At 36.0% G+C, this 26,811-nt stretch overlaps 1 protein-coding gene across 1 annotated transcript; it reads right to left on the reverse strand.

Moving 5' to 3' along the window:
- Positions 1-421: 421 nt before the first annotated feature.
- Positions 422-26,811, reverse strand: LOC121407043 (secretagogin-like). The gene is made up of 10 exons (XM_041597949.1): positions 26,728-26,811; positions 21,641-21,727; positions 9,246-9,332; positions 8,542-8,598; positions 7,345-7,419; positions 6,237-6,292; positions 5,568-5,625; positions 5,158-5,217; positions 3,941-4,000; positions 422-2,595 (listed from the first exon to the last, which is right to left on the reverse strand). The coding sequence occupies exons 2-10, from the start codon at positions 21,713-21,715 to the stop codon at positions 2,461-2,463; spliced, it is 663 nt and encodes a 220-aa protein (XP_041453883.1). The 5' UTR covers positions 21,716-21,727; positions 26,728-26,811; the 3' UTR covers positions 422-2,460.

The following is a 26,811-nucleotide window of genomic DNA, read 5'->3' on the forward strand; positions in this document are numbered from 1 at the left end:
GTGTGCTCCCTCTTTTGAAACTGAAGACCTTTTTGGGGGAGGAAAATTCCCCCCCCCCCCTTTGGAAAATCCTGGATCCGCCCCCGACTGTCCCAACAAAGTCTGATTTGAAAAGCCAAAAGAAATGGAGGTCAAATTGGTTCCGAGAAATTTGAAAATAAAAAAAATGGTTTTACTATGAAATAAAGGTTATTTTGGTTACGTTTTTCCATTTTTACACATCTTCCAGAATACCTGGGGCCGGGATAATAATACTAGTAGTACATGCAGCACCCACAAGGGCCATGGGCTCAACAGCCAATCAAATTCAAGTCTTTATGAATTGGTCGGTACTTCTCAGCCAATACAATAAAAAAAGAGGGTTTTGATCTGACAACCTGGTCCAAACACACACACAAAAATGAGAATGGTACACTTTCACCACTATCTTCATTTTTTATTTGATAGCACAATTTGACCAAAAAATAACAATGTGACTACAAAAGTTCAACAGCTTTACACATTGCTAACAACTAAACAAGACACAGTTTGTTCCATTGATGTCTGCCCTGACTGAAATTCATGTTGCTTTAATTTTCAATTCACTGTTAGATGAAGGTCCTTGGTAGATTGTTTTTCTTTTTACTGCAGCTGACAGTAACACTTTTCCCAAAGATTTTGCAGACTTTGCCTGGTAGAATGATTTGAGATGATGGTATTTACCAGGGGACATGGAATGGTTTTGAAAGTTGAGGTGGGGGCGATCAGCACCACTGGTTCCATTCTCAGAGGATCAAAACCAACAATTTTACTGAAATAGATGCATTAATTTAGTCACTGCTGAGAATAATCACAAGCTCCCGTAGTAATGTTTATTGTGCATACTATAAATACAATTCTCCTTTTTAAGAAAAAAGCCCAATTAATTTTCAATATAAGAAGAAAGGAGAATACCATATTTGACATAACTATTTGGCGATCTACCTTTAACATCATGTTAGCAAAATATGAGGGGGTGAAAGAGGGCATGCTTAACATTGAGTTAAGTAGTTGAACAAATTTACTTCTGTTAAGGTTACAACACAGGGCTTTTTACATATTAGTATACCACACATGTTTCGTAAGAGTGTAAGATGCCAGTTTTACAGAAATATTTCTGAGGAAATAGACCTTGTTTTATACCACCATGAATCCATCATTTTTACTCATATTTTCCCCAAAAATAAGAATGAAGGCTGCACTTCAAAATCAAGCAATGGACCCTATTCCCCGTGTTGGTGCTAGTGGTGGTTGTGATGGGGGCAGTCAGCAACAATAGGCCTAACAAATTACTTACAAGAAGACATGCCAGGAAGGAACAACAAAGCAAACGAGCGGTTAAAAATGTTTTCTAATCTTTTTTTTTCTCCAAAATTCACATTTAAGAATCTGACGTTTGAAAGCATGGCTCAATATCTCAAAGAGAGGGAGAGCCACTGTCCATCTTCCCCTACCCCAGTTCTTTATGAAGCCGTGATGATGGTCGACACGGGTCCTTCAAAATACTGATAGCCTAGCTCTCATGCTTTTCATGGGTATATATACATAATATAATTAATCAATTAACTCTTGGTGAAAAGTAATATACACTTTTAAAATTTTATATATCATACAAGTATTGGCATATCAATACTGACATTTATAACATGAATGTTTCTTAATATACATTATATTTTAGGTGCAAATAGATATTTTATGTCCAACCTATTAAAAGATAACAAATTATCATATACATCAGAATGAACGTGATGGAATGTTAATACACGTATACTCATCTATACATCTATCCGGAATAATATCCTATGTGTGCTCTAAATAAAATCATACTGAATGACAACATTTGCACTAGCATGCTTTACAATACACTATCATGTATTTTGTCATATGATACATTCTACATTGTAACTCATCTACTAATATCCACTAACACTAAAGCCTCCACAAACGCAATAACAATTTATAAATCCAAAGGCCGCATTTTAGTCAGAGAACATTATTTATCATCAGAAACTGCACAATTACAAAACAAATTCACCCTACATTTCTGGTAATATAGCTTGATATTCTTTCCGGGATGATATATTCATTTCAACTATCAAAAATGAGTATTTTCCAAATATCTATATTTTTACACTTTATCTTGAATACTGCAGTAGTCTATCCGATCCACAATTCTGCTATAAATTTTCTTTGTCAACTATGCTGTTGAAATACATTTAATGAAGTTACTGGAGGCCAAGTTTTAAACTCAAGTTTACAACATATATTTTAATTCACAGGACGATACAAGTGACACCAAAGTAACTTGTAACTTTTTAATCACATGAGAATTCAGGCACAGTGATCAATACAACATACATTTCATTGTGTGGCAGAATAGATGCTTGTAGGTGTTTCATGACATCAACCCATTTTTTCGCTTGTATGTCAATGATTAATTATTTAGCTGAACTTATAACAGTTGAGACACATAGCAAGCTCTTCCAAATTGATTTTGCCGTCTCGATTGCAGTCAAAGTTATGTAGAATAGCTCTCTTGCTTATTTCAAGTTGCGACATGTCCATCTTAGAGTCGGTCTGTAAAGAAGTATAACAGAAATTACATCTCATTATTTTTTATTTCATATTTCATATAACTACAAAAAAATTAATTGTGACAGAAAATCTCTGAGCAGCATAACTGTACATGCAGCATTCATAGCACCAAAGCATGTGAAGTCTATAACACTTCTTGTGGAATCATTGTGACCTTGTAAAGGAAATATTATACAAAAATGCTTAGAGATTTTAATACATATATCATAAACTGATTAAATTGGAAATTTACTACCTTGTAAACAAAATTAATGAATACCTAATTGTAAACACATAAACACTGCAAGTCAAGAGTAATTTCAAGAAACGTTAACGTGCAAATTAAATGTGTTACAGTGATAATGGCCTGTATTCTGAAGTCGGGTTTACCTTAAACTCTTTAAAGTTGTGGTTTAAGTTTGGACAGCAAATTGTTACATAAATCACTAACAGCTAGAGATATCATACTTCACTCACTTGGCTCTCAAATTATTCATAATTGTCTAGGAAGTATAAATAGACGATTGTCTTCACCATCGATGAATCAGGAAAGAGCACAGTAAACATAAGAAACATACAACTTAAAGGACAAGTCCACCCCAACAAAAACTTGATTTGAATAAAAAGAGAAAAATTCAACAAGCACAACACTGAAAATTTCATCAAAATCGGATGTAAAATAAGAAAGTTATGGCATTTTAAAGTTTCGCTTATTTTCAACAAAATAGTTATATGAACGAGCCAGTTACATCCAAATGAGAGAGTTGATGACATCACTCACTCACTATTTCTTTTGTATTTTATTATATGAAATATGAAATATTTTGATTTTCTCGTCATTGTCTTGTAAAATGAAGTTTCATTCCTCCCTAAACACGTGGAATTCCATTATTTTAACATTTTGTGCTTCAGGCAAGGAGGTCCTAATTGTCAAATTTGTAAAAATTGAAATATTGTATAATTCAAACAATAAAAAAACAAAATAGTGAGTGAGTGACATCATCGACTCTCTCATTTGGATGTAACTGGCTCGTTCATATAACTATTTTGTTGAAAATAAGCGAAACTTTGAAATGTCATAACTTTCTTATTTTACATCCGATTTTGATGAAATTTTCAGCATTGTGCATGTCTGATTTTTCTCTATTGATTCAAATCAACATTTTTCTGAGGTGGTCTTGACCTTTAATAAAAATTTTGAGACTTTTGGCTTCCCATAATTTTAGCACAGAGTTAGACCATGGTCTAAGTCAGTTTAAGTCAAACCCATAGAGATATATAACGCACTCTATACGGTCAAACCTGACTTCAGAATACGGGCCTAAGACTTTAGTCTAAAGAAACTTACATCCATCAGATCCGAGATGAATGCATCGAGCTGCTCTCCTTCGATCTCGTTACACCCATCCTACCAAAAGAATTATCACAAACCATCATATAAAAGTCATATTGATGTACATAATATATACCAAAATAATTCTATAGATATTGTATAAAAAGAAACAAAATCATAAAATGTTTAAAAATGTATTTCTATATAATTTGGCAAGATAGGTTCTTGCTGATATGTTTGAGCTTGTCTGTATTGAAGAGATTGAATTCACATTCACTTTTACATTTTGTCCTGAGTATTTTTTGTTTTAGGATTAAGCAATTGAGTGCATCATATAATGAATTAGTGCTCTGACTCTACAGGCAAAATGGTTCCATTGCATTTGCTCCGGTAACAATTGCTCCGCTGTACAGTCAACACACTAATCATGGACCTACTTATCGACAGGGGCGGAAATTTCTCCCAAAAGGTAGCGGGGGGGGGGACAAGGGGCTGGAAAATTAGACAGCCAAAAAAGGTTATCATCCCAAAAGTAAGGTCATCTCGTCCTAAAATGCACCTTTTATTTCGATTTTGAATGATGTATTTCTTACCATCATAAAGACTACAAATACTACTCAATGTAGTAGGGGGGACACGTTCCCCCTGTCCCTCCTGGGATTTCCACCCATGCTAATCGAACGACGAACTTCAACCCTGGATTTAACATCATACCCTGTCCCTATCCTATACTTAATATAAAACCCTACTGCAACCCAAACCTATACATCTTAGATCAAATAAAGCCAGGAGCAATTATTGTCCCCGGTGCATATATCATGTCCCCGCCAAAAGAGCACCCCAATAGGGGCAAATAAGTCTTCTATACGTTATGCCCAACATCAAGGTAAATAAGACTGCTACGAAGGTTTACACATTGCCTTTATTTTCAAGGTCAAAGTGAAACGCACCTCTCTTTTCTACCAATTGTTTTTTAAACAACGTGTTAAAACGTAAAGTGAGTTTCCACCTCAATCGCAAAAACATAATTTTTAATTTGGGAAAAAAATCTTCTGGTCTGAGTATTATTATTGAGTCACTTTTGCGTAAAATGAAATTGATCTTTTAATTCAAACATAGGTGAATATGTATTAAAGTAAAAGTTGTATTCTCCTAATATTAGACCTTAAAAACAATTTATTTATTAAGTGCTTATTACAGACGGTTAACCTATGATGTGATAAACCATTTACCTGTGCATAATGATGAAAAACCCTGTTGATGTGACGTATCTTCTCCTTTTCCGTCATGTTCTGAAGAAAAAGAAATAAGAAACGGTTTAATTCAGTGAATCCTCGCCTTTAATTTTCATAACAAGAAATTGTCATTGTTTACAGGATTTTTATTCGGGTTCTGGCCCCCTAGCTGGCATGTCTGGGTTGGGTGTTTTTCTCATCATCATTGTTGTAAAATGATTCATTATTCGAGTACGATATCAGCTACTTGATGTAGAATTATTTTTCTAAATCAGAGAAAATATTGATCAGTTCACAAAAAAATGCATGCTTTATTATTGCATATTGATTTATCAATAAATACAAAAACTTCATCGTAAAAAGTAGATGAAAAAGAACAAATGCTCATTTGAAATGTGTTTACCTACCTTTACCCTTTCATCAAATTGGTTCAAAAAATTTGATTCCTGTTTGATGTTCAGCAATCTGTAAAATAAACCAATATAACAGGGAAAATAAAGTAAATGTAAACATGTAGACACCAAGTAAATGAAAACAGTGTATATTTGTTATTTTACTCTTTAGAATAGTTTGGAAGAGTTCTCTAAGTGAGTATACATTGGTATCAGTATTTTTGATAACCACCAAGTCTCATAATTTGAATGAATAGAGAAAAGGCAAATAAAGAAAATGTAATCGAAATTAGATGTAATAAAAAAGTTATAATATTTTAGTTGCCCCTATTCTGATGTGCTGGCGAAGGTCACCTTTGTCATCAAATCTGTATTTTACAAATAGATTTGTAGTATTTCACATACTAAAATACAAAAAAAACTTCTTGAGTGTGCGACATCATTGATTCCTGTTATTTCTAATTCAAACAAAAGTTTAAAATGCCACACTTTCCAATCGTATGTCCATAGATAGTGATAAAATTGTCAGTGCTATATTTATCCTTTTATTTCAAATCAACTTGAGGTGGACTTAGACTTAAATCAAAGCAAAATTAAACAAAATCACACCTTATCATACTTTCAATATGCTATTTTCTAAGGTTTAATTGGTATTCATAAATACAAGTGGGCCATATGAATTACCTTGTCATCTCTCTTAGACCAAGTCGACCATCGTTATTCCTGTCACAGAGCTTGAGCTGTTAAATACAAGACATACACATCTATTTAAACTTAAAATCTCACTTTTATCTGATTACAATTTCCTCACTCAAGCTACATAGGTTTACACTGTAAAAGTTTGGGTTTCTTTTCGACTGTCTCTCTCTCTCTCTCTCTCTCTCTCTCCCTTCAAGTCAAAACTGCAACACACTATACCTATATCCCTCTGAAATGTCTAATTTCATTTTGCTGGTTCTTCATTGTGTTGTCGTATTCAATAATTTGTTCATGTTGGACTACATTTATTCGAATTAAATATGGAGGAAAATTGCAAAAGCTCCCCTAATTGCTCAAATTTCCTCGTGCAAATCATGATAATTGTCCGGATAATGTGTCTAGCTATGAACGAGAAACTACAGCACTGGAACATTCATCAGAAAAAAACCTAATAAATAAGATTGGAAGATTACTCTTGTGACATTTGAAAGGTGACAATTTTGCCACTAATAAATGCTTACACGTGACTGAAATTGATCATTAAGAAGTTAGTAAAAGACTGAACATTCTGACCGACTGATTTTGCTAAAATGAAGAAAAAAAAACTCAAATTAAAATATCTGCCATATGTTTTCATTTCAAATGAATCTGTTTGTGTAAACGATTATTGCCACAATTGATGTCGTGCCTACTGTGGAGATCCTTAGTGATTTTGACATATTATATCACGATACTAGGATCCTCATATTTGGTTGGCTTAAAGTAAGTTTGTGGGTAAAAATGACCGACAACAGTCCCTAGCTAATGCACTAAAAATGAAAATTATTTTTAATAGTTTTGTGCAGAGTAAACACAGCAAAAACAGTGGTGTTAACCGGTGTACATAGAGGACCACACCAGTTATTTTACACCAGTGTTAAATTGGTGGTGTTAGTTTTACACCTATAGGTGTTATTACAACACCTATGGTTGTTACATTTACACTCTTTGGTGTAATGTTCAATATCTAGGTTGTTATTTTAACACCTCAGGGTGTGGTCCTCTATTAACACCAATTGGTGTCAGTTTTAACACCACAGTTTTTACACCGTACCGTAGCTGCAGCGTATTCATCTAGTTTCTTGTCATCAACTTCCTTCTTACCAGAGCACAGGTCACGAATGAATGACTGGTACAAAAATTCAAAATTAGACAAAGATAATATTAAATCACTTCAAATATCCATTATATTTTTTCATATTTTTAGCTACCCGTGGGCATGGCTGGTATGGGGGGGGGTTAAGAATCACACAGGGCAGCAAAACCGGGGGCTGGGGGCTTGCAGTGCCCCCCCCCCCCCCCCCCGGGTAAATAACCATCTATTTGTTCTTTTCTTTTTTTCAAGGTCAGAGCACTCCCCCTCCCGAAATGATGATCTGAAATATGATATCTCTACTGTAAGTGATTTGTAACAATTGGCTATCCATACTTAAACCATAAATTTAAACCTGAGTTTAAGTTAAACCTGCTATCAGAATACGGGCCTAAGACTTTAGTCAAGAGAAACTTGATCGAAACATTACATTAGTAAGACAAGAAGCAAACTCGACCGAAGTTTCAGGGAAAAGTTGCAACAACAACAAAAAAGTAGGAAAAAGACTTATTAACTACGAATGAATCGATTCGCTTGCCTCCTTAGCTTTGCACATTATGTATAAGTTGTCAGGGTTATTAGGTTTTACTCTCTTAATTTGTTTGTTTTTTCTTTCCATATTTTCCTATAAGGTTTGGATTCTGTCTCATAAAGAATTATGAATCATCTTATCAATATCAGCAAGGAATACCATCCAGAGCAATGCAGTCACCGATGTGCAGTCTCATAAAATTGTATTAAAATTATACAGGTGTAATTAAAATTCAGTCAAATGAACATTTAATTTCTTCCATTTTAAAATTTCTACATTTATCGTAAACATAGATTCATGCAAATATCAGTTTGTCGAGAAGAATATAAATGTGTACATTTTATGTTTATATAGAAGAAGGTGTACGACCCTAGAAGCAAAAGTTTTTGGCAGGATACCTGTTTACATAAATACATAAAAATACGATTCTAACATTTGGTGATCTCTTTGGTGTTCTTACAAATTATCTTTTCTTGAGTTAGAGGGTATTAACATTCCAAAATGCTCATGGACCAAAATATTGACATTGCCCCAAAGTTGTTTGGAAAGCCCATTGACTTTCTATAGTTGAAAATGCTTTGGAACAACTGCATCCCTTTTGGAATATAGCAGGGTCTTGTACTCACTTTCAACTGAGAACGCTCTATGAATCCACTGGAGTTTGTGTCGTACTTCTTCCACAGCTGTAAGAGAATTAAAACACATTTACCACGGGGTAATGTAGAGACATCAAACCTTACTATGAAAGCACTCATTATCTCCTTCATAAACATTCATATGAAAAAGGGGCAATGAAATGTGCAATGCTACCTCCTCTACTAATTAGAATAGAAAATATGACGTCATATTTTGGTTGTCTTGCCCCCCCCCCAAATGTCCTGGCACCGACCCTGATTTGTACAGTGTTTGGAGAAATGTGCATAAAGGCATGAAAGATGTGGGGGGCTGGGAGCCATAGGGCCCCCAAAAAAGTTTCACGACCAAGGCAAGATAAAAGGGGGGGGAAAGGAAAGGGAAAAAAGAAATATGACATCAGTTTTAATACTATGCCAAAATCTACCACAATATTAGATTTTTTTATTAAAATGACCAATATTTGTGCTAACTTCATTCGTTTGCAGCATTTTTTTTTGGGGGGGGGGGCATACGCAATGTCTGACCCCCTCAAATCGTTTAGTTCATTGTGACATTGTTTGGACTTTGGAGATCATAAAATTTTACAATTCAACGGTATTAACATCGCCTCTTCATAAATAATGTACATAATATACTTTTATGCTTATTAAATTGATTTAATCTAGAATATTTAAAGACCTCATCGTGTTCATACCTTTAATAAGGCTCTGCTGTCTGTGATGTTCTCGTTTTTCCTGAAGATCAACAAAAAGTTTTCGTCGGTTGGTAAGAGATCTGCTAACTGAAAACACACAAAGCAAAAACAAAATGTTGTTATAAGCTCCTAACTGGGATAAAAGATAATATATCTATATAACTTTACCCTACTATGTACGAGTGTACCTGCAGAGGGGGTAGGGGCAGAATGCCTCCTCCGACAGGATTTTAATAACATTTTTTGCCCCTCCTGATGAGGTTTTCAAGTTACACCACTTCTGCTTGGTGGTATTAAATCCCGAGTCAGATTGAGCAGTAAATTGGGGCCATTCTTTATTCTAGTTTTTTTTTAGTGGGGTATGTCCCCAACGGACTCTTTTTATGTGTCAATCTGACCCAGAACACAAAGAGGAGGAAATGATGATGATGATGATGACGATGATGATTATGGGGATGATGATGATGGTGATGATGATGATGATGATGATGATGATGATGATGGTGATGGTGATGATGATGATGATGGTGATGATGATGATGATGATGATGATGATGATGATGATGATGATGGTGATAATGATGATGATGCGGATTTCGATATTCCCCCATGGTCTAAGTTCACTGACTCTAAATGACCTTTGACCTTAGTCATGTAACCTGAAATTCAGGCAGAATCTTTAGTAATACTTGATTACCCTTATGTCCAAGTTTGATGAACTGGGTTCATATACTTTTTAAGTTATGATGACATTTCAAAAACTTAACCTTGGTTAAGATTTCAATGTTGACGACACCGCCGGGCCGTCGCCGTCAAAAAGCAGCGCCTATAGTCTCGCTCTGCTATGCAGGCGAGACAATAATAATGATAATAATAATGATAATAATAATAATAACAACAATAATTATATTGATGATAATAATAACAATATTAATAATAGTAAAAATAATGATAACAACAATAATAACAATAATTTTCATCATTATCATCACATTTCTATGGCGCCTGTTTCGGAAAGGTACAAAGTGTATTACATGTAAAGTATTTACGATGAAACGAAACATAAATTATATGTAAATGCGAATGAAAATAAACATTGAATGACCAATGCTGGCAAGCGGGCAATAACAGAAAAATGTTGTTTTTTTTTAGATTTTTCTTGAATACATTGAGTGAAACTGCGTTCTTTACAGAGTAAAGGATATTGTTCCATACTAACGGTAATGATTCTACTTTTGCTGATATACCTTCTTCAATTCAATTCAAATAAACATTTATTTTCTTCCAAATTATTACATTTTTCCAACATTAATTCATACAAAAATTCAATATCATCAAGACTATGAATATGTACACGTTGGGTTTAAAGAAGAAGGCGTATACCCTAAAAGCTATATCATATTCATTGTCATTTTCTCAAATTCAACTTCTTACAAATAGTTGCTAAGGATGGTGATCGATTATATTTGCTTCCTACCCACTTTACAACACATTTTCCTAAGAATTCATATATTCCATAACAATAAGCTGAATCTTATTTAAAATGTGAATAAATCATCTCATATGGGCTTCAAAAGTATAGATACATTTATTTTTAAACAAGAAGCGACATTGTAAGATAGCAGTGGCGTACAGATGGGGGGGGGCTTGGGGGCCTTGACCCCCCCCCCCCGCACCACCCCGGAAAAAATCACGACCGAGAAAAAAAAAACCTAACCCTAAAAAGAAAAATGAGAGAAGGAAAGAGAGAAGGGTGCAATATGATATTATTTTCTCGATATTATTTCAAAATCTATCACAAATTGGATTTTTGTAATAAAAATGTCGAAAATTTTGCTCGCTTGCTTCATTCGCAACGTTTTTTAAAATAAATTTTGCCCAATACGCCATATCTCAGCCCCCTCAAAATTTCTGGCTCATTAAACGCCAATGTAAGATAGCAATTAGTTTACGTTAGAACGTTTCACTGTCACGTGCATATAATGCATTTTAGTACACCGATGATCATAACACTAAAAATCCCTGATCATAACATCATCATATCGTACAACATTCATAACCACAAACTCCCTAGTGCATCGTATACCGCCTCCGTATAAGACTATAAAAAGAAAACAAATGAGATTAATAATTGCACAATCATGCCCGTGTGATGAGTAGGCTATTGCACTTTAAAAAGAAACTTTAACATTATTGTCGCGTATGTCTGACACAAAGGGAGAAGATTAACTTCTTTCTTAATAAAAATGTATGTTTCTAAGATAACATTTTAGCACATGCACTTAACACCGACTTACGGATATGGGCTTGGGATCCTGCCCCCTCCCCCGAAAAAGGGGGAAATGTGATATCGCTTTTGCATATGTGTAAAATATCAATGTAAAAATATATCACAAAATTTTTGCTCGCTCGCTCTCTAAAAACTTGTACTTTCTACGCCATGTTAGACCCTTTTTCGCTCATTACGCAACTGATCTAATCTCGAAGTGCCCCGTATTTTTCACTGTCCAATTCTGGCCATCGTTCCCAGATTTTACAAGCTTATCGTTCCAGCAGACTCCTAGAACGTGCTAATTTTACAATCGTAACAATGAAATACTCCAAAGTTGAGACGAAAAACAGTTTGTTGAGAGAGTTACAAAGATTTGGGAAATAAACATGAATAACATAAATCAACGGATTACGAATTATTAAAACATTACATATTCACAAAAATATATTTGTTATATGAAAAGGGGTAAAAATTATATATAAATACAGAGAGAGCGAGAAGCGAGAGAGAGAAATTGTATGACTGCAAAGAGTTTGTGGCAACTCTCTTGTTAATAATATGTATGCATACATATATATATATATATACAAGGTATATTCAACGATCAACTATTCAAATTTTATGTATGTATGCACACACACACACACACATACATATATATATATATAAATATATATATTTTATTCCATATGCCGAAGCAGACTATTTCTATTTTACTCAGGTACTTTTTTACTGCTAAACTTCGACTGTTGGCGGTGAGGCCCTTTTCAGATTTTCCTGTTTTGGAGCCGGAGATTCGCCATTGTCATCTTGCAGTCATGGCAACGCGTCTTTAGATGCGTTTTTTACAGTGCGCTTCCTCCATCTTCAGCGCATTGATTTCTTTGAAAGGTGAGTTTCTCAATCCGTATGCCCATGAACAGACGTGTTTTTCACGACTGTTTCAGAAACGGATTTTGAATTCTCTTTTTTGTCACATCATGGGCACTGACGAAGAGTGTGACTTTACCTTTCATTTTTGAGAGCTTTGCTCCTTTTAAAATCTATGATTTTATTTCTACGGCATTTACTATACCTTTTATGATTATAAATATATATATATATATATATATATATATAGTAAGAAATGGATGAAGAGAACAATGGTAGGCGTAGCTTAAATCAAGGTTCCCCAGAGCTATCTAGATAGCTATCTAGATAGCTCTGGGGAACCTTGATTTAAGCTTCCCCAGAGCTATCTAGATAGCTATCTAGATAGCTCTGGGGAACCTTGATTTAAGCTACGCCTACCATTGTTCTCTTCATCCATTTCTTACAATATTTAAATAAAAAAGAGTTGCCAAAAGCTGTTGTACATGTATAACCTTACACACACACACACACATATATATATATATATATATATATATATATATATATATATATATATATATATACACAAGGTGTATTCAACGATCAACTATTCAAATTTTATCCAAAAGGGGAGTATTTCCATAATCAGAAAATTGGATGACCCCAATATGCCTTTATAAATTCAGCAAATTCAGCACGCTGGGAAATTCTATAAATATATTCCATCGTCAATTTTTTTTCCTGCAATACCTTATCTTGAGGGATCTATCTCAAAATGCGATTATCATGATTACTTTTTCATACATTGTGAGTGAAAATTAGAACACTGGAAATGAGGTATGAATATAAGACCTAGACGGAATGTCGAATATCAATCATATGAAGAAAAGTACTTTTCATGGCGCCCCCGCGTCCTCTTTCTAAAAGATGCAAAGTTACAACCTCAAACATTTTAAAGGTGCTCTATTCCAAAGTGCAATATTTCACCCAGTTTGACAATGTTCTACACCTTTCATCATAAACCCGTAGCCAGGGGATGGGGGGTACAATCGAAACCCCTGAACATTTTCGAGCAAGAAAAATAGTGGAGGGATTTTTTTGGGGATGGACGAATCGCCCAACAATTTTTACAAATTACCCTTTTTTCTGGCTTCTCATATTTTTCTTAAACAAAAGGCCCAAAATTTCGACTGATAACCTTTTTTTCTTTTTGCTTGTTTAACTTTTCATCCAAGGGAAGATAAGAATTCAAGCCCAAGAAGCACCTGATTTGGCACGTTAGGATTTTTTACGTCATTTCAAAGGGGTAATAATACATAAACATAAAACCTCATCTCATGCTAAATGAATGGGAACGTACAGTACATATAGGCCGAGGAATCGGAGGGAAGGCTTCAGCTTCCTTCACTTTTTCAGAACACATTTTTAACAAAAGGGAAAAATACCATCAAATTGTTCTAGTTATTATCATTATGATAATGATTATTACTATCATCATTATTATTATTGTTGTTGTTGCTGTTAATGTAATTATCATTATTATTGGACTCAAATTATATGCGTTTACACTCGCAATATCTCTTCCTGTTATCATGCTGATATATGTGTCATACAATAACAGTTGAGATAGAAGTTGGGAAGGGACAGGCTGATGAAGATCATCTACCCCCTCCCATCGCACTCCCATCATAATTATCATTATTATTCTTGTTTTGGTTTTTGGGGCGTTCATTGATTAAAAAAAAAATCTCTCAAAATGTCAGCCAAATTCAAATTACCCATTGGTCAAACTTTGATGACTTTCTTTCTCACTGGAATGTATTCATGGATTTTAAAAAAAAAATATCATTGCCCCCTCTTATAGAGAAAAAATTCCTGAGTACTAGAATGGTTTTAAAACCATTGATACATGGGGAAGCGCTTCCGAGTAGACGTTTCTTTATTATCTTCTCTTGGCACGTTTTCTTTTAATGGGAAAATTAAAACGTATGTGGCTTGACTTGTCATTAATCAAGACATAGCCAATAAACCAGCAAAATATGTCTTCCAAATGAACGAATCCATTACGAGCATCAATAGTCTTGTCAAGGACTTCTCGACAAGTTCGACGGACAACGACTTGTTAGTCTGGGCAAGACCAACAACCCCCTTCTGATTTTTCAAGTAATTAAAAATAAAACCAACACAATTTTTTTCAAATATGAGGGAAGAATTTATTGAAAAGAGAGTGTTAAATGGGTCGCATATTAAGACACATCGCTTCTCGCATGTTGTTGGTTATGTTGACAAGTCATCCCCCTTCACATTGCACTTCCCCTGAGCTAATCGTCATAGTAACGAATTCATAATAATCGACTTTACTTCAAACAACAAATTACGATAAGTTGTTTAAAATAAACATACACACATTGACTTAATTCAACAACACACAGCATTAACAAGAATGTATTAATGTGCAAGCCGGTGATGGAATAATACAATTCTGATCAGATTGGTTTTTAATGAATTATTACTTTCATGAAAGATGGTCAACCTTAAAGCGACCGCACACCTTATACGATTGGTCTACGACCCGATTTCAGAACAAAATGTAGTAGAATTTGATGTTAATATCGAGACATGGAATATCTTACTGTGTAATGTTTTAAAACACATTTAAATCTGTGACTATGCTATCATCAATCTTAGAATAAAAGCGAATTTAATATCTAGTCGTAATGACGTCATAGCAGTCGTAAGAAATAATCAAATAAAATGATATGTTCCATTCACATTTTCGGAAAATGAGCAAAATGCGATTTGTTCCAAAGTCGGATCGCGAACAGTCGTAAGGAGTGCGGCGGCCTTTACTCACTTCAGTCACTCATTCTGTGACTAATCAAAGAAGTTCAATTCTCTGAGATCAACAACTTGAACAAGTCGTGTCACTGTGCCTTAAAAACATGCAAACTTTTCACCCGACCACGTATACGACTATAATTACCTAATAACTCATGTTCATCTAATCCTATCCCCCCTTTTCCCTTTCCTCCATCGCTTTCCTCATAATTACCTGTCATGTTACTGGTATCTCTTCCACTTTTTACTCTAAATCAGAGGTCCAAATATCACGACAGTTCGCAGCTTTAACTTCTCACCTAACTCCTATGCTATACCCCCTTTTCTGCTTTATACGAGGCATACTCGGTCACAACCCACTGGGCAAATTACCTCGATCCAACTTCATTTTCTCGGTGTAAATTTCAACAACTTCTTATGTTCTGATCTGTTGGGCATCCGTTGCGTTTCATCAGTTTCCATAATACCCGGACCATCGCGCACCAAGCACCTAATCATCCCAATGATGTTTGGGCTAATAATGTTCTGCTTTCGTTTTTTTTTGGTATCGTACTCTACTGTAGGTATACTGTATTGAAACGGTGATACCGTCTAGGAATAAAGTCATTTACCACATGCAGATTTGGTGGGACTGAACATGACTGTAATTAGATTTATATATTACTTCTCTGGATTGCATTCACCCTCTTACTACTCTTCGTCTCTATTCCCCCGAACTCACTCCCCCTCTACTTCCCTTTCTACCACCCCCTCTCTCTCTCTTTCATATTTTTAATTTTACACCGTATACCACACAGAGCTATCGAAAGTAAAGGTGTTAGTGTATCTCACCACTCCAGCAAATACTAGTAAGAGAAAGTGGATACCACATTTTCAACAGGATACAAAAATCAATGATATGCAATCATTCACATGTTTGGACACTGTCTAAATGTATGAAAGCTTGATATCAAATCTCGGGTTTATGGAGGGAAAATCTTTCGGCGTGCGTGGCACTCAATCCCGCGGCCCAATCAGGAGAAGGGGCCCCGCTGACGGAGAACTACTTTCGTCAAAGCAAAACTGTGTTTAACGAGTCAACACGAAAGCACTTTCTGCGATTTCATTCATTGCAACACGATTGCCACAAACCAAACCAAACAAATAAAAAACCTGTGTTATTGATCGATGTATTTATATATATGAAATATATATCCCCCTCCTGTTGCAAGAAAATGCAAGACCAGTTAGAATCTACAAACATTTTTGCCTGTGAGCTAATTGCTAATTTTATGTTCTAGATCCATCTCTTGTCATGCTTTTAATTCATAGTGGCATAAAACACGCCCTCTTATGCAGTTTTGAGTCTTTACATCAACTCCTTTTTATGTTCCTACCAGACCTTGATTTTTAATTAGTTCAATCACTGCTAATGCAGACGTTGAAGGCGAGCCGTCTCCCTCCCTTCATTAACCATCACACGTTCTGATACTCTGCGGTTCTTGTACAGATATCTCCGCCTTTCTCTCAACTTATAACCATGTGTCTATACCTCTCACATCTCCCCCTCACCCCCACCCTCTCCTTTCTTTCCTTCGACATACAGCCCCTCCTCCCCTCCCTCTCTCCCTCTCTCCCTCACTATTTTACTCTCCCATCCTCAATATCCTGGCATTTTCCTTCATAGTACAATTCATATTTTGTGATATTATTAATATGATATCTCCGTCATCTATTCTGTTCACAAACATGATCTCAAGTAGATGTGGAAACAGTCAGAACATGCCAAATCCAGCTTGGATTGGATAACACCATCACTTTGAATTTTTTTTAAAGACATACATTCAATATCACGCTTCCTGCCTGTATGATTACCCCCTCCCCCCCGTGATGCCCACAAATACTAAATAATATTCATTCATTTTTATGTTTTCATATTTCTCTAAATCGACGTCCTTCAGTTATTTTTATCAAAATAATGGGCCATGCCCTCTCCCTTCCGTTCCATCCCCAACCCTCTCTTTTTTTATCCGTTTGTTCCAATCGGTCATCATTTCCACTGTCACCTTCGTTGTTGTCAGTTGAATGCTTTTTACCAAGCCCATCCAATCATTGGAGGGAGTGTCAGACTCATTAATATACTCACTCTATCACCAGTGTACATGGTGTACCTTCATTTGGACCTGGTGCATGGGAGTGAAATTGAAATAATCATATTTCCCACTTTTTGTTATTTTGAAAACTGGTACGGAATGAGAATTAATTCAGAGGTTTTAAATTTTCATATATGTATGCCAATATGAGGTTACATCTTAAAAATGTAACTTCAAAAAAAGATGCTATAGCAATGCAAGTAATCAAGCATATGTCTTTGAGGTATACTTCTGTCTGCTTTTGTTTAGAGGGAAAATCGCGTTTTATTAGTTAGTCTGTATAGGTGACACGATTTGAACTAAAAGGCCAGTTTCATTCCGAACAGTCGAATTTCGGTCACCACGTGTGCCGGAATTGAAACAAATTGTATTTGTGCTAGACTTGTCCCATGAAAGATCCATATTTTGTTGATTTAGGCTTCTATCAGGGCCTGTGCAACAGACTAGGTTAATCTAGGCAGGTTCGAGATGCTTGATGTCGGGTTGTTTCAGGGGTGACTTGACATTTTCTCCTGCGACAATTTCTCCGGGCTTAATTTCGTCTAAGAGGTATAGGGTTAGGGTAGCAATATGGTTTTATGGTAGGTTTATGGTAGGGTATATAGTTTTAAACCCAGGATCGAAGAGGGTCACTCTATTAGTGTCTGGAACTTAGAGCGGAGCAATTGTCGCCGGATCAAATGTCATGGACCCGGTTTCAGAATGAACAAAATTTTGGTATCTACGATGACAGAATAGACACAGTACTAAGAAAATATACTGCGCGTTTTCGGCGCGTTTTAATTATGAGAATGACAGTTCTACCTCAAAAATTGGATATTACACCCCCATCCCTCCGAACGAATAGATAAATCTACAAAACCACTTAACGAATTTAAATAAAGCCAGTCCATATACATTTTCCATCAACATGACCATTAAACTAATTGCCTTTGTGACAGCTTCTATTATGCCCATTCAAGTTTATGACAATAGCAGTGAATAGATATCATTTTATTTTCCCATATCTCATAGCGACATATTCTTGATAAAAATCCAATTTTTTATCAGGTGTCAGCATCATCCTTACACTCAGTAAAGAGCAACTGCATCCACAATCACGCGAAAATGGAAATTGAGAGAAAAATACATGTTCCCTTTCCCTTTTTCCTTTTACACAATCATGTCGTGTCACGTTGTGGAGATTATAGCTTGTGAAAGGTCCCATATACTATGTCAAATTTTGACATTTTCTCATAAACCATAACCGTGTGTTTGCTCCATAAGGGTTTGTTTAATTGGTTTATATTTCAAATAGTATACGTATTAATGTCGTTGAAGCTTAACGATTTCCGAGAGGCCTGCATTTTGTCTGGAACCGTTTTCCTAATTTTCGTTTTTTAATTACAGTCATGTTCATTTTGTCAAATTTGTGCTGCAAGATATTTTATAAAGTGTTCAATTCATTTATGTAAGTCTCGCATGATACATCTCCTTCAAACAAAAGTTTCTAGAATAAATAACTGTGATTTTTCTGAAGCCCTGAACCCTCACTTGATCTATGTGTTCTTATTTTCGAGGAATTCAACCCTCTTGCTATCCAAACACCATCCTATTTGAAGAGTCTGGAAAGCTTTTAGCATTCAACATTCCATGTCATCGTTAAGTCTCGAAAATACTCTTGACAACTTGAGAACACCTCGGGACGTTAGAGGCACATTAGTAGGGATACAGACGGGCTCGGTGTCATTCTGAATGAAAAAAATGACTGCCCGAAATGAATTGATTGACAAATCATAGGGAAAGTGAACGATACAAAGTATAAAAAAAAACACGGGGGCGGCACCAGGGTTTTTTAACAGATGGAAAGACGACCGGCATTTTTCTCAATTGATTTAAAGGGGTAACACAGTCATGTGCACATGTATAAGTTACCAGACCTACTCCATACTCTTTGATCTGAAATATAATTTTGAAGGAGAACCAAGAGATTGATCACACTAATAACGATAATAATAGTAATAATAACAACGGTAGGCGTAGCTTAAATTAAGGTTCCCCAGAGCTATCTTACCTTTGGAAAACTTGATGCCGAAAAAATGTCTCTGCCGGGAATCGAACCACTAGACCACAGAGACGGGTCAGTGGCTATAGGGCGACCCCAGTCCGATTGACTGTCAGATAGACAGATTTCGACACTATACAAATTATAATTTCCTTTGTCGGGTGAAGGTGTGTTTTGAAGGTGCATGGGTTTCCAAAGCTGGGTCCCGGTTCGATTCCCGGCAGAGACATTTTTCGGCATCACCATTTTTTTCCAAAGGGTAGATAGCTCTGGGAAACCTTGATTTGTTTCAATTTTTCTCTGTTTTTATTTCCATTACTTGAAAATCAATGGGGTCGGTCGCCACTTGCTTTCCCTTTCAAGCCTTTGTAGCACAACCCTCTAGATAAACATAAAAAAGTTAGGAGGGGGACGGGGAAAAGTCGAAAATCATTGGATGGGGCAAAGAGGTCAAAGGAGGGGGGGGGGAGAAAGGAATATGATACAATTATTTAGAATTGCATTTGAGCAACAATGAAAGAAATAAACGGCAAAACAGGTGTTAAAGGGAGATGAAATAATACCGGTAAAAGATTAGTATGATGATATCATTTATAGGGCATTTACATTTTGAGAATTATGAAAATACTAATCGTTTGAATTTTCATAATTTTAAGACGACAGATGATTACATTCATTTTTAGGATATTAAACATTTCAAATCTGAGGATTACATTTTTTCTTAGTTGAAAGTCTATCAAGTTTTGGGGCAACATTTTGATGTAGATATTGCCTATGCTAACTCTAAGCCAGTTGGGAGACTAGCAATCATTGTTCTCATATTCAAAGTAACAATGGAAAGCAAAAGGACAATTAAATTCAACATTTTGTAAATATATCTTAAATTCTTACTTCCAAGTTCTTCGTTTTACGCGACCGTATAGATTATCATTATCCAGATAAGATATGAACACAGTTTTATCCCGGTAATAAGAGAGATGTAAGTAGTGTATTTTATACAATTTTTCTTTTATATTTTCGTAAATGATAAAATGCACACAATCTTGTGAAATATACATGACAATTCTAACTCCTTGGTTTCACCTGTTCATTACACGCTGTCAAGATAAGATTTGAACTCATTTTAGCCAATAACATATATTATATTTGCATGAACTTTCTTTCTTTCCAAATTTTCCGGATAAATATCACTCACATTGTAAGTTGTTTCCAGTCTCAGATTTGTATTATGGTATCAAAAGGTTCCAATATAATATTAGGATTGTTTTCTCTTCTTTTATTTTTTCTTTCTTTGTTTCTCTCTCTACCAATCTACATTTCAGGACGCTAAGAGACAGAATTTGAATTCGTGCTACATGACAATCTGAGTAATATAAGTGCTTATAATTATGTGACTATTACATTCATTATATGAAGAATATAAGGGGTCATCTAAGAAAATATTTAAAAGTATTTAGTGAGTAAAAAAATAGTGCACATAAAGGTCTCCTAAAGATGCACAATTTAAAGTGTATACCCGTATTTTGAAGTCCAGTTCAATCCTATACAGGCATGCATGGTCTATGTTGGATTATGGGAAGCCGTATTGTCTAAATTGTTCTGTTTCCCATGCTTCAATGGTAAATAAAATTATGTGGTCATTCTAACACAATTATTGTAAATCATTCGAGTAAGTAATGAGCTAATAAACTGAACATAAAAGAGTTGTGTCACGTTTGCTTTTCAAAGTTAATCACAATTATGAATCTGTTAGAGTGTTTTTTTTTTGTTACACTTCGTAATTCCGACGGTTCTTTATTCCGAAGGTTGGTAATTCCGAAACACGTAAATTGCCTATACCTCGATGTTCGTTAATCCGAAAATGTAAAAGGGTTCGTTAATCCGAACATTTGTGGCGTTATTCCGAAGGTTTGATAATCCGAAAACAAAATAAGGTTCGATGTTCCGAAGGTTCGTTAGTCCGAAAACGAAATAAGGATCGCTGTTCCGAAGGTTCATTAATCCGAAAACGAAATAAGGTTCGTTAGTCCGAAAACGAAATAAGGTTCATTAATCATTACGTTTTCGGACTAACGAACCTTCGGATTTACGAACCTCACTTTGTTTTCGGACTAACGAACCTTCGGAATTACGAACCTTATTTCGTTTTCGGACTAACGAACCTTCGGAATTACGATCCTTCGGAAATACGAACCTTCGAAATAACAAAGCTTCGGAATTACGAATGTATGCGGGGTTTTTTTTAGAGTAGACTCACCTCAGAAACATGGAAGCGTCCATCTTGTGACTCGTCATAAGCTCCCATGTAGCAAGACTTGAGATCCTTGATCATTTCAGGAGTGATCTACAAAAAATCAATACAAACGATATAATCATGATTTTGAATATCCTGTAAATGCGATAGAGCTAATGTTAAAAAAATCTAGGACTTAATGACATCCCACTCGGAGGAATTCTAAGGACCAATCCATTTTGAGTTAACTGTACGACTGAATTATAGCTATTTCTGGAGTGAACTATGACCTTTTCAGATATTTTCACTCCAGAAAGAGGTAAAAATCCACTCTCAAAAGATTTATCTCACTCCAAGAGAAGTGTGATTTGGGGACCTCAACTCTTTTGCATCTTTGTTTGATATATGATATTTATTAATGCGATGAATACAATATCATAATCATGAACAGAAATCTTCTACCTCATGAAAGTAATGGACCCCCCCCCATCATGGATCGGTCTGGTGGCGAGACATACACACTGAAAACAAAATTATTCACTACATCATGGTTTTCTGCATGATTTGGGGATTGTTTTCTAACAGTTTACACAAAAATAAATAACTGTTTTTTGACATCTCAACAGCAATGTCCCATACTAAGAAAATGAAGTAATATAAATAAAATTGAACGTTGCTCAATACCATATAATTTCAGTTGGTAAATCTGCTGTTATACTGTGTTTTACTTTATAGTGTAAACACGCCGGGAGACTACGATTCCATCTTCTCTGAATTCGAAATAAATCGGGTCATGACAATACGATCATCATGTTACCAATAAATCCTCAAAGATTTATTCCTCAGGAGAGCGGGGAAATAGCAACACAAATTGGGACACATGAAGTGCCCCCCCCCCTATTCATGCAGTGATTGCATGAGAGAACGAGAGAAAAATAATGAAATGGAGAGATTAACGGATAAGATCAGCATCATAGGGCGTATCCAGGATGTATAAATGGGGAGGCACATTTTCCCGAGGAAAAATTTTGACAAGCAAAACAACAAGTGGAATGCCTCTGGCCGTCTCACCTGCATCACGCGATTCAACATAGCAGCATTGCTGACTTTGAAAACTACTATAACTCGCACAAGATATTCAGTGACACTTGGTTACTCTTATTTACACGTTTTATGAACTAGACCAATACACTTACAGAGATAGGATGGTAATTCAACAAATACCCCCAATGTGGCCAAAATTCATTGACCTCACATGACCTTTGAACTTGGTCATGTGACCTGAAATGCGCACAGGATGTTCAGTGATACTTGATTACTCTTATGTCCAAGATTTATGAACTAGACCAACATACTTTCAAAGTTATGATGGTAATTCAACAAATACCCCCAATTCGGCGTAAGTTCATTGACCCTAAATGACCTTTGACCTTGGTCATGTGACCTGAAACTCACGCAGGATGTTTGGTGATACATGATTGACCTTATGTCTAAGTTTAATGAACTAGGTCAATATATTTTCTAAGTTATGATGACATTTCAAAAACTTAACCTCAGGTTAAGATTTTGATGTTGATTCCCCCAACATGGTCTAAGTTCATTGACCCTAAATGACCTCTGACCTTGGTCATGTGACATGAAACTCTAATAGGATGTTCAGTAATACTTGATTAGACTTATGGCCAAGTTTTATAAACTAGGTCCATATACTTTCTAAGTTATGATGTCATTTCAAAAACTTAACCTCAGGTTAAGATTTGATGTTGACGCCGCCGCCGTCAGAAAAGCGGCGCCTATAGTCTTACTCTGCTATTCAGGTGAGACGAATGAGCCTCTCAAGGGAGGGGGGCACGGACCGGCTTTGCCCCCCCCCCCCCTGGATCCGCCAGCGATCAGGATTATGTGATAGGGCGTTTTTGTAATAGTCACGCAGACGCTCTGTGGAACGTATAGAATCTATTGCCAAATGTCCTTTACGACAAGGAAATGCACTTGACGAGGGTCGGTGAATCCAAACAGAAGTTTCGTCAGTGAACCTGAACAAACGACATGTTTGCGATTATTCGTCAGCTAGGAAACGTCGGACAAAATCGCTTTACCGACTCACCAACCCTCGACAAGTCTTCATTGTGATTTGACTAGCATTTTCAATGCATTTGGTTGTACACTCTAAAAATACAGGGATTTATAATAAATCCATTACGGCTGTGAATAGAGACCATACGATATTAAGATTAAAAAATGAATCCTTGAAGATTTACATGTAATTCTTATAGAGATTGATTTTTAAATATAAAATTGGTTAATCTTAAATCCCAACATTACAGTCACTATTCATAGCCGTAATTACTTTAAATCCTTGTAATTTAGAGTGTAGGATTCATTCTGTGTCGGTGAGTGAAAACTCGAATGGTAATACCACAAGCTCACTGACATTAGTTTCTTTCAACACAGCACTTCCCATAATGCCTCGGCCAAAAATATGCATTCGCTTTCACTTATTTATTCACATCGCCACAGGGCCACAAGCCCAATCGATACGATGGTCTCTCCTCGAGATTCTTAAGTATGATCATATTGGTTTCGGTACTTATTTTGTTCGTAAGCGTTTACGAACAGTCGTTTTTCATTTGTTAATCGTCCATAATTTTGGAATCGACAGCCAAAGTTTTATGGTTTTGCTTCGTTTATTTGTGGTTGTTGTTCTGCAGAAAAGCTGGTGTTTAAAGTTTTTAATCGTTCTGTATTTTCACGGGGAGATGGTATTAACATAAAACAATTGATTTATTCATATTGTAAATGACCTAACATATAGGCCTACTGTGAAATACCCATACGATTAGTATTTCGATTGTATTGTACAATGTAATACATGCTTTGAAAAAACAATGACAGATTTTTACAAAACCAAGTGTCGATATTTATGATAAAGTCTCCCTTTTTCATCTAAAACTAATGAGGAATCGAAAGTTCTTTATCTCGTGTTTTGTTATATGTTCTTCTTGTTACCTGTAAAATGAAATGGAAAGAGATGGATGCCCTTTGGTTTTCTAATACCAATCAAATTATCTCTTAATTAGAAGTTATAATTTGACGCTACTGAGCCACACATGACACACATGAATTATAAGGGGAGAGTAACTTAAAAACTATAAAAGGAGGCAATAAATCACGCACGAGTGTCTTAGCTGCTATATATATCCATGATTATCGCTTGATCCCATTTGTATTCTACACGTGGCAAATATGCCAATCACGTGATCTTAGTGAGAATATAATATTATCACGAGTCTTTCTTTTTGGGCGTACCTGTTCTTATTTCATCATCTTGACTTTTTAGAGACACGCACGTGAAAAGAAACTTAATCTCCCCCAAGGAGGGTTAGACTTACAATCAAACTGCTAATTTCTAAAGCAAGAGGGATACAATAAAATATATATCACAAGAAAGCGCGCTGAAAATGCCAACTTAACCCTCTGCAGACGCAAACAGCATATAGCTCATCACGAACAAGGCAGCGGCAATGTGATTCACACGGGGTACTATGAATGCTGGGAGGAAAAGGGTTAGGCGTGCTGAGAGTGGAGTGATGTTTTTTTAGAAGAGAACTCCCATGTGACTGACCCGTGGCTTAGAGCAACGGTTTTCAAATTCAAGAGAGGGAAAGGCAGAGAACCGTAAGCAGGTTCTTGGCGGAATATGATAGTCATGTTCCCTCTTTGCCCGATTTCTAGCGATTCGCATGAATGTACAATGGAAGCATGAGTCGTCCCTCAGCGATTCCAGGGATCTTTAGGTGTTCTGAAGCAGAAAACACTCTTTGAAAAAATATAGGATAAGGTGTGTTTTATGTCAGAGTGGATCCAAAAATGTTAGATTATCATGAAATGGATGAGGAGGGGGGCACTCAGATTTGGAAAGAGTAGGGGTCGCGTGGAACTCCAGAATCTGAACCGTGATACACTTAAAAACTTGAGATGCAATGAAATGAGGGGCTCAGTTATACGAACTACAAGATGGCCCTCTGCAAACGGGCGTACTTGGGAACTCGACAAACATGAAATTGGGATCTTCGGGAAGTGACGCCCGAAACGAGGGGCTTATATAGGAATGGGGGAAAAGGGTTGGTCACTGAAAGAGCATAGAACTAGTACTTGCTCCATGGAAAAAGGGTGAAAATAACCAAAAACTATCATGCTCGGAATCTGCTCGCAAGGCGTGAAAATGGGATTTTAAGGGCAGCACATACCCAAACTGCCCGGGGAGAGGAGGGGGAAACCCACCTTACTGATCCTACTGGCTAATGGACCGGTGGCAGCACAAGGGTGTTTTGGTGGGATGTCACTTTCAGTTTCATTTTTCTCAATATCAACATAAAAAATATAAGCATGATAACTATCATGCGAAAACGGAAAGTGTTGTCACAAGACGTGTTTGAAAAGGCACGAATGTTATTCGCTATCTCCAGTATTTTCTTCTTGTTTTCTTCTTCCACATTTCGACAGAGAAAACTTGGCAATCGATTGCAAGTTAATTCTTGGTCCGTAAATCGATCGTAAGTCTTACAATTGCATTTTATAACTGATTGATGGTCTGCTTCTTTCAATTAATTTGTTTTTTATTATTGATCCATCACAAATACAACTGAAATTTGCAATAATTGCACAATATTTTCTTGCAACTCTCCCCCCCCCCTTAGAATCACATACAGACTAAATTTCGAAGATATTAAATCCAAAACCTTGACAGATTTTTTTTTAACAATTGCACACCAAGTTACCAATAAAGCATATAGCATTTCCATTTATTTTAAAGCAAGATAAAAGAGCACTGTATATTAAATGCTTTGCTCACGGGCATAGGTGCCGCGGCCGGGGATCGAACCCCGGACTTTCTATGTATAGCCAGGCGCCTTAGACCACTCGGCCACGGCACCTTAATGATGCCTTAGGGACGATTCCGAAATAGAAACTGCCGTCAAAGCATATTGAAATTAAAATCAAGTCACAATTTTGATTCGTCCATATTACTAAAGACTATACAACTCTTCAGTTATATCTTAAATCGATTTCATGACATTCTTACTAAAGAGTAAATAGTTTTTTCTTACTTGTAAAGATTTGTCGAGAACCGCCTCCAAATAGTCTTTGAAAAAATCGTCCAAGCCTTCTTTATCGATGTAGCCGCTGTCTGT

The sequence above is a fragment of the Lytechinus variegatus genome, chromosome 2 (genome assembly GCF_018143015.1).
Source record: "Lytechinus variegatus isolate NC3 chromosome 2, Lvar_3.0, whole genome shotgun sequence".
NCBI lineage: Eukaryota > Metazoa > Echinodermata > Echinoidea > Temnopleuroida > Toxopneustidae > Lytechinus > Lytechinus variegatus.

Excerpts from the sequence above, each read along its gene's own strand:
- LOC121407043 (XM_041597949.1), bottom strand. The coding sequence starts at position 21,715 with ATGATCAAGGATCTCAAGTCTTGCTACATGGGAGCTTATGACGAGTCA. Across the intron at positions 6,293-7,344 it reads ATGAATACGCTGCAGCTACG|CTCAAGCTCTGTGACAGGAA; the intron begins GTACGGTGTAAA and ends TGTATTTAACAG. Across the intron at positions 2,596-3,940 it reads TCATCTCGGATCTGATGGAT|ACCGACTCTAAGATGGACAT; the intron begins GTAAGTTTCTTT and ends ACTTCTTTACAG.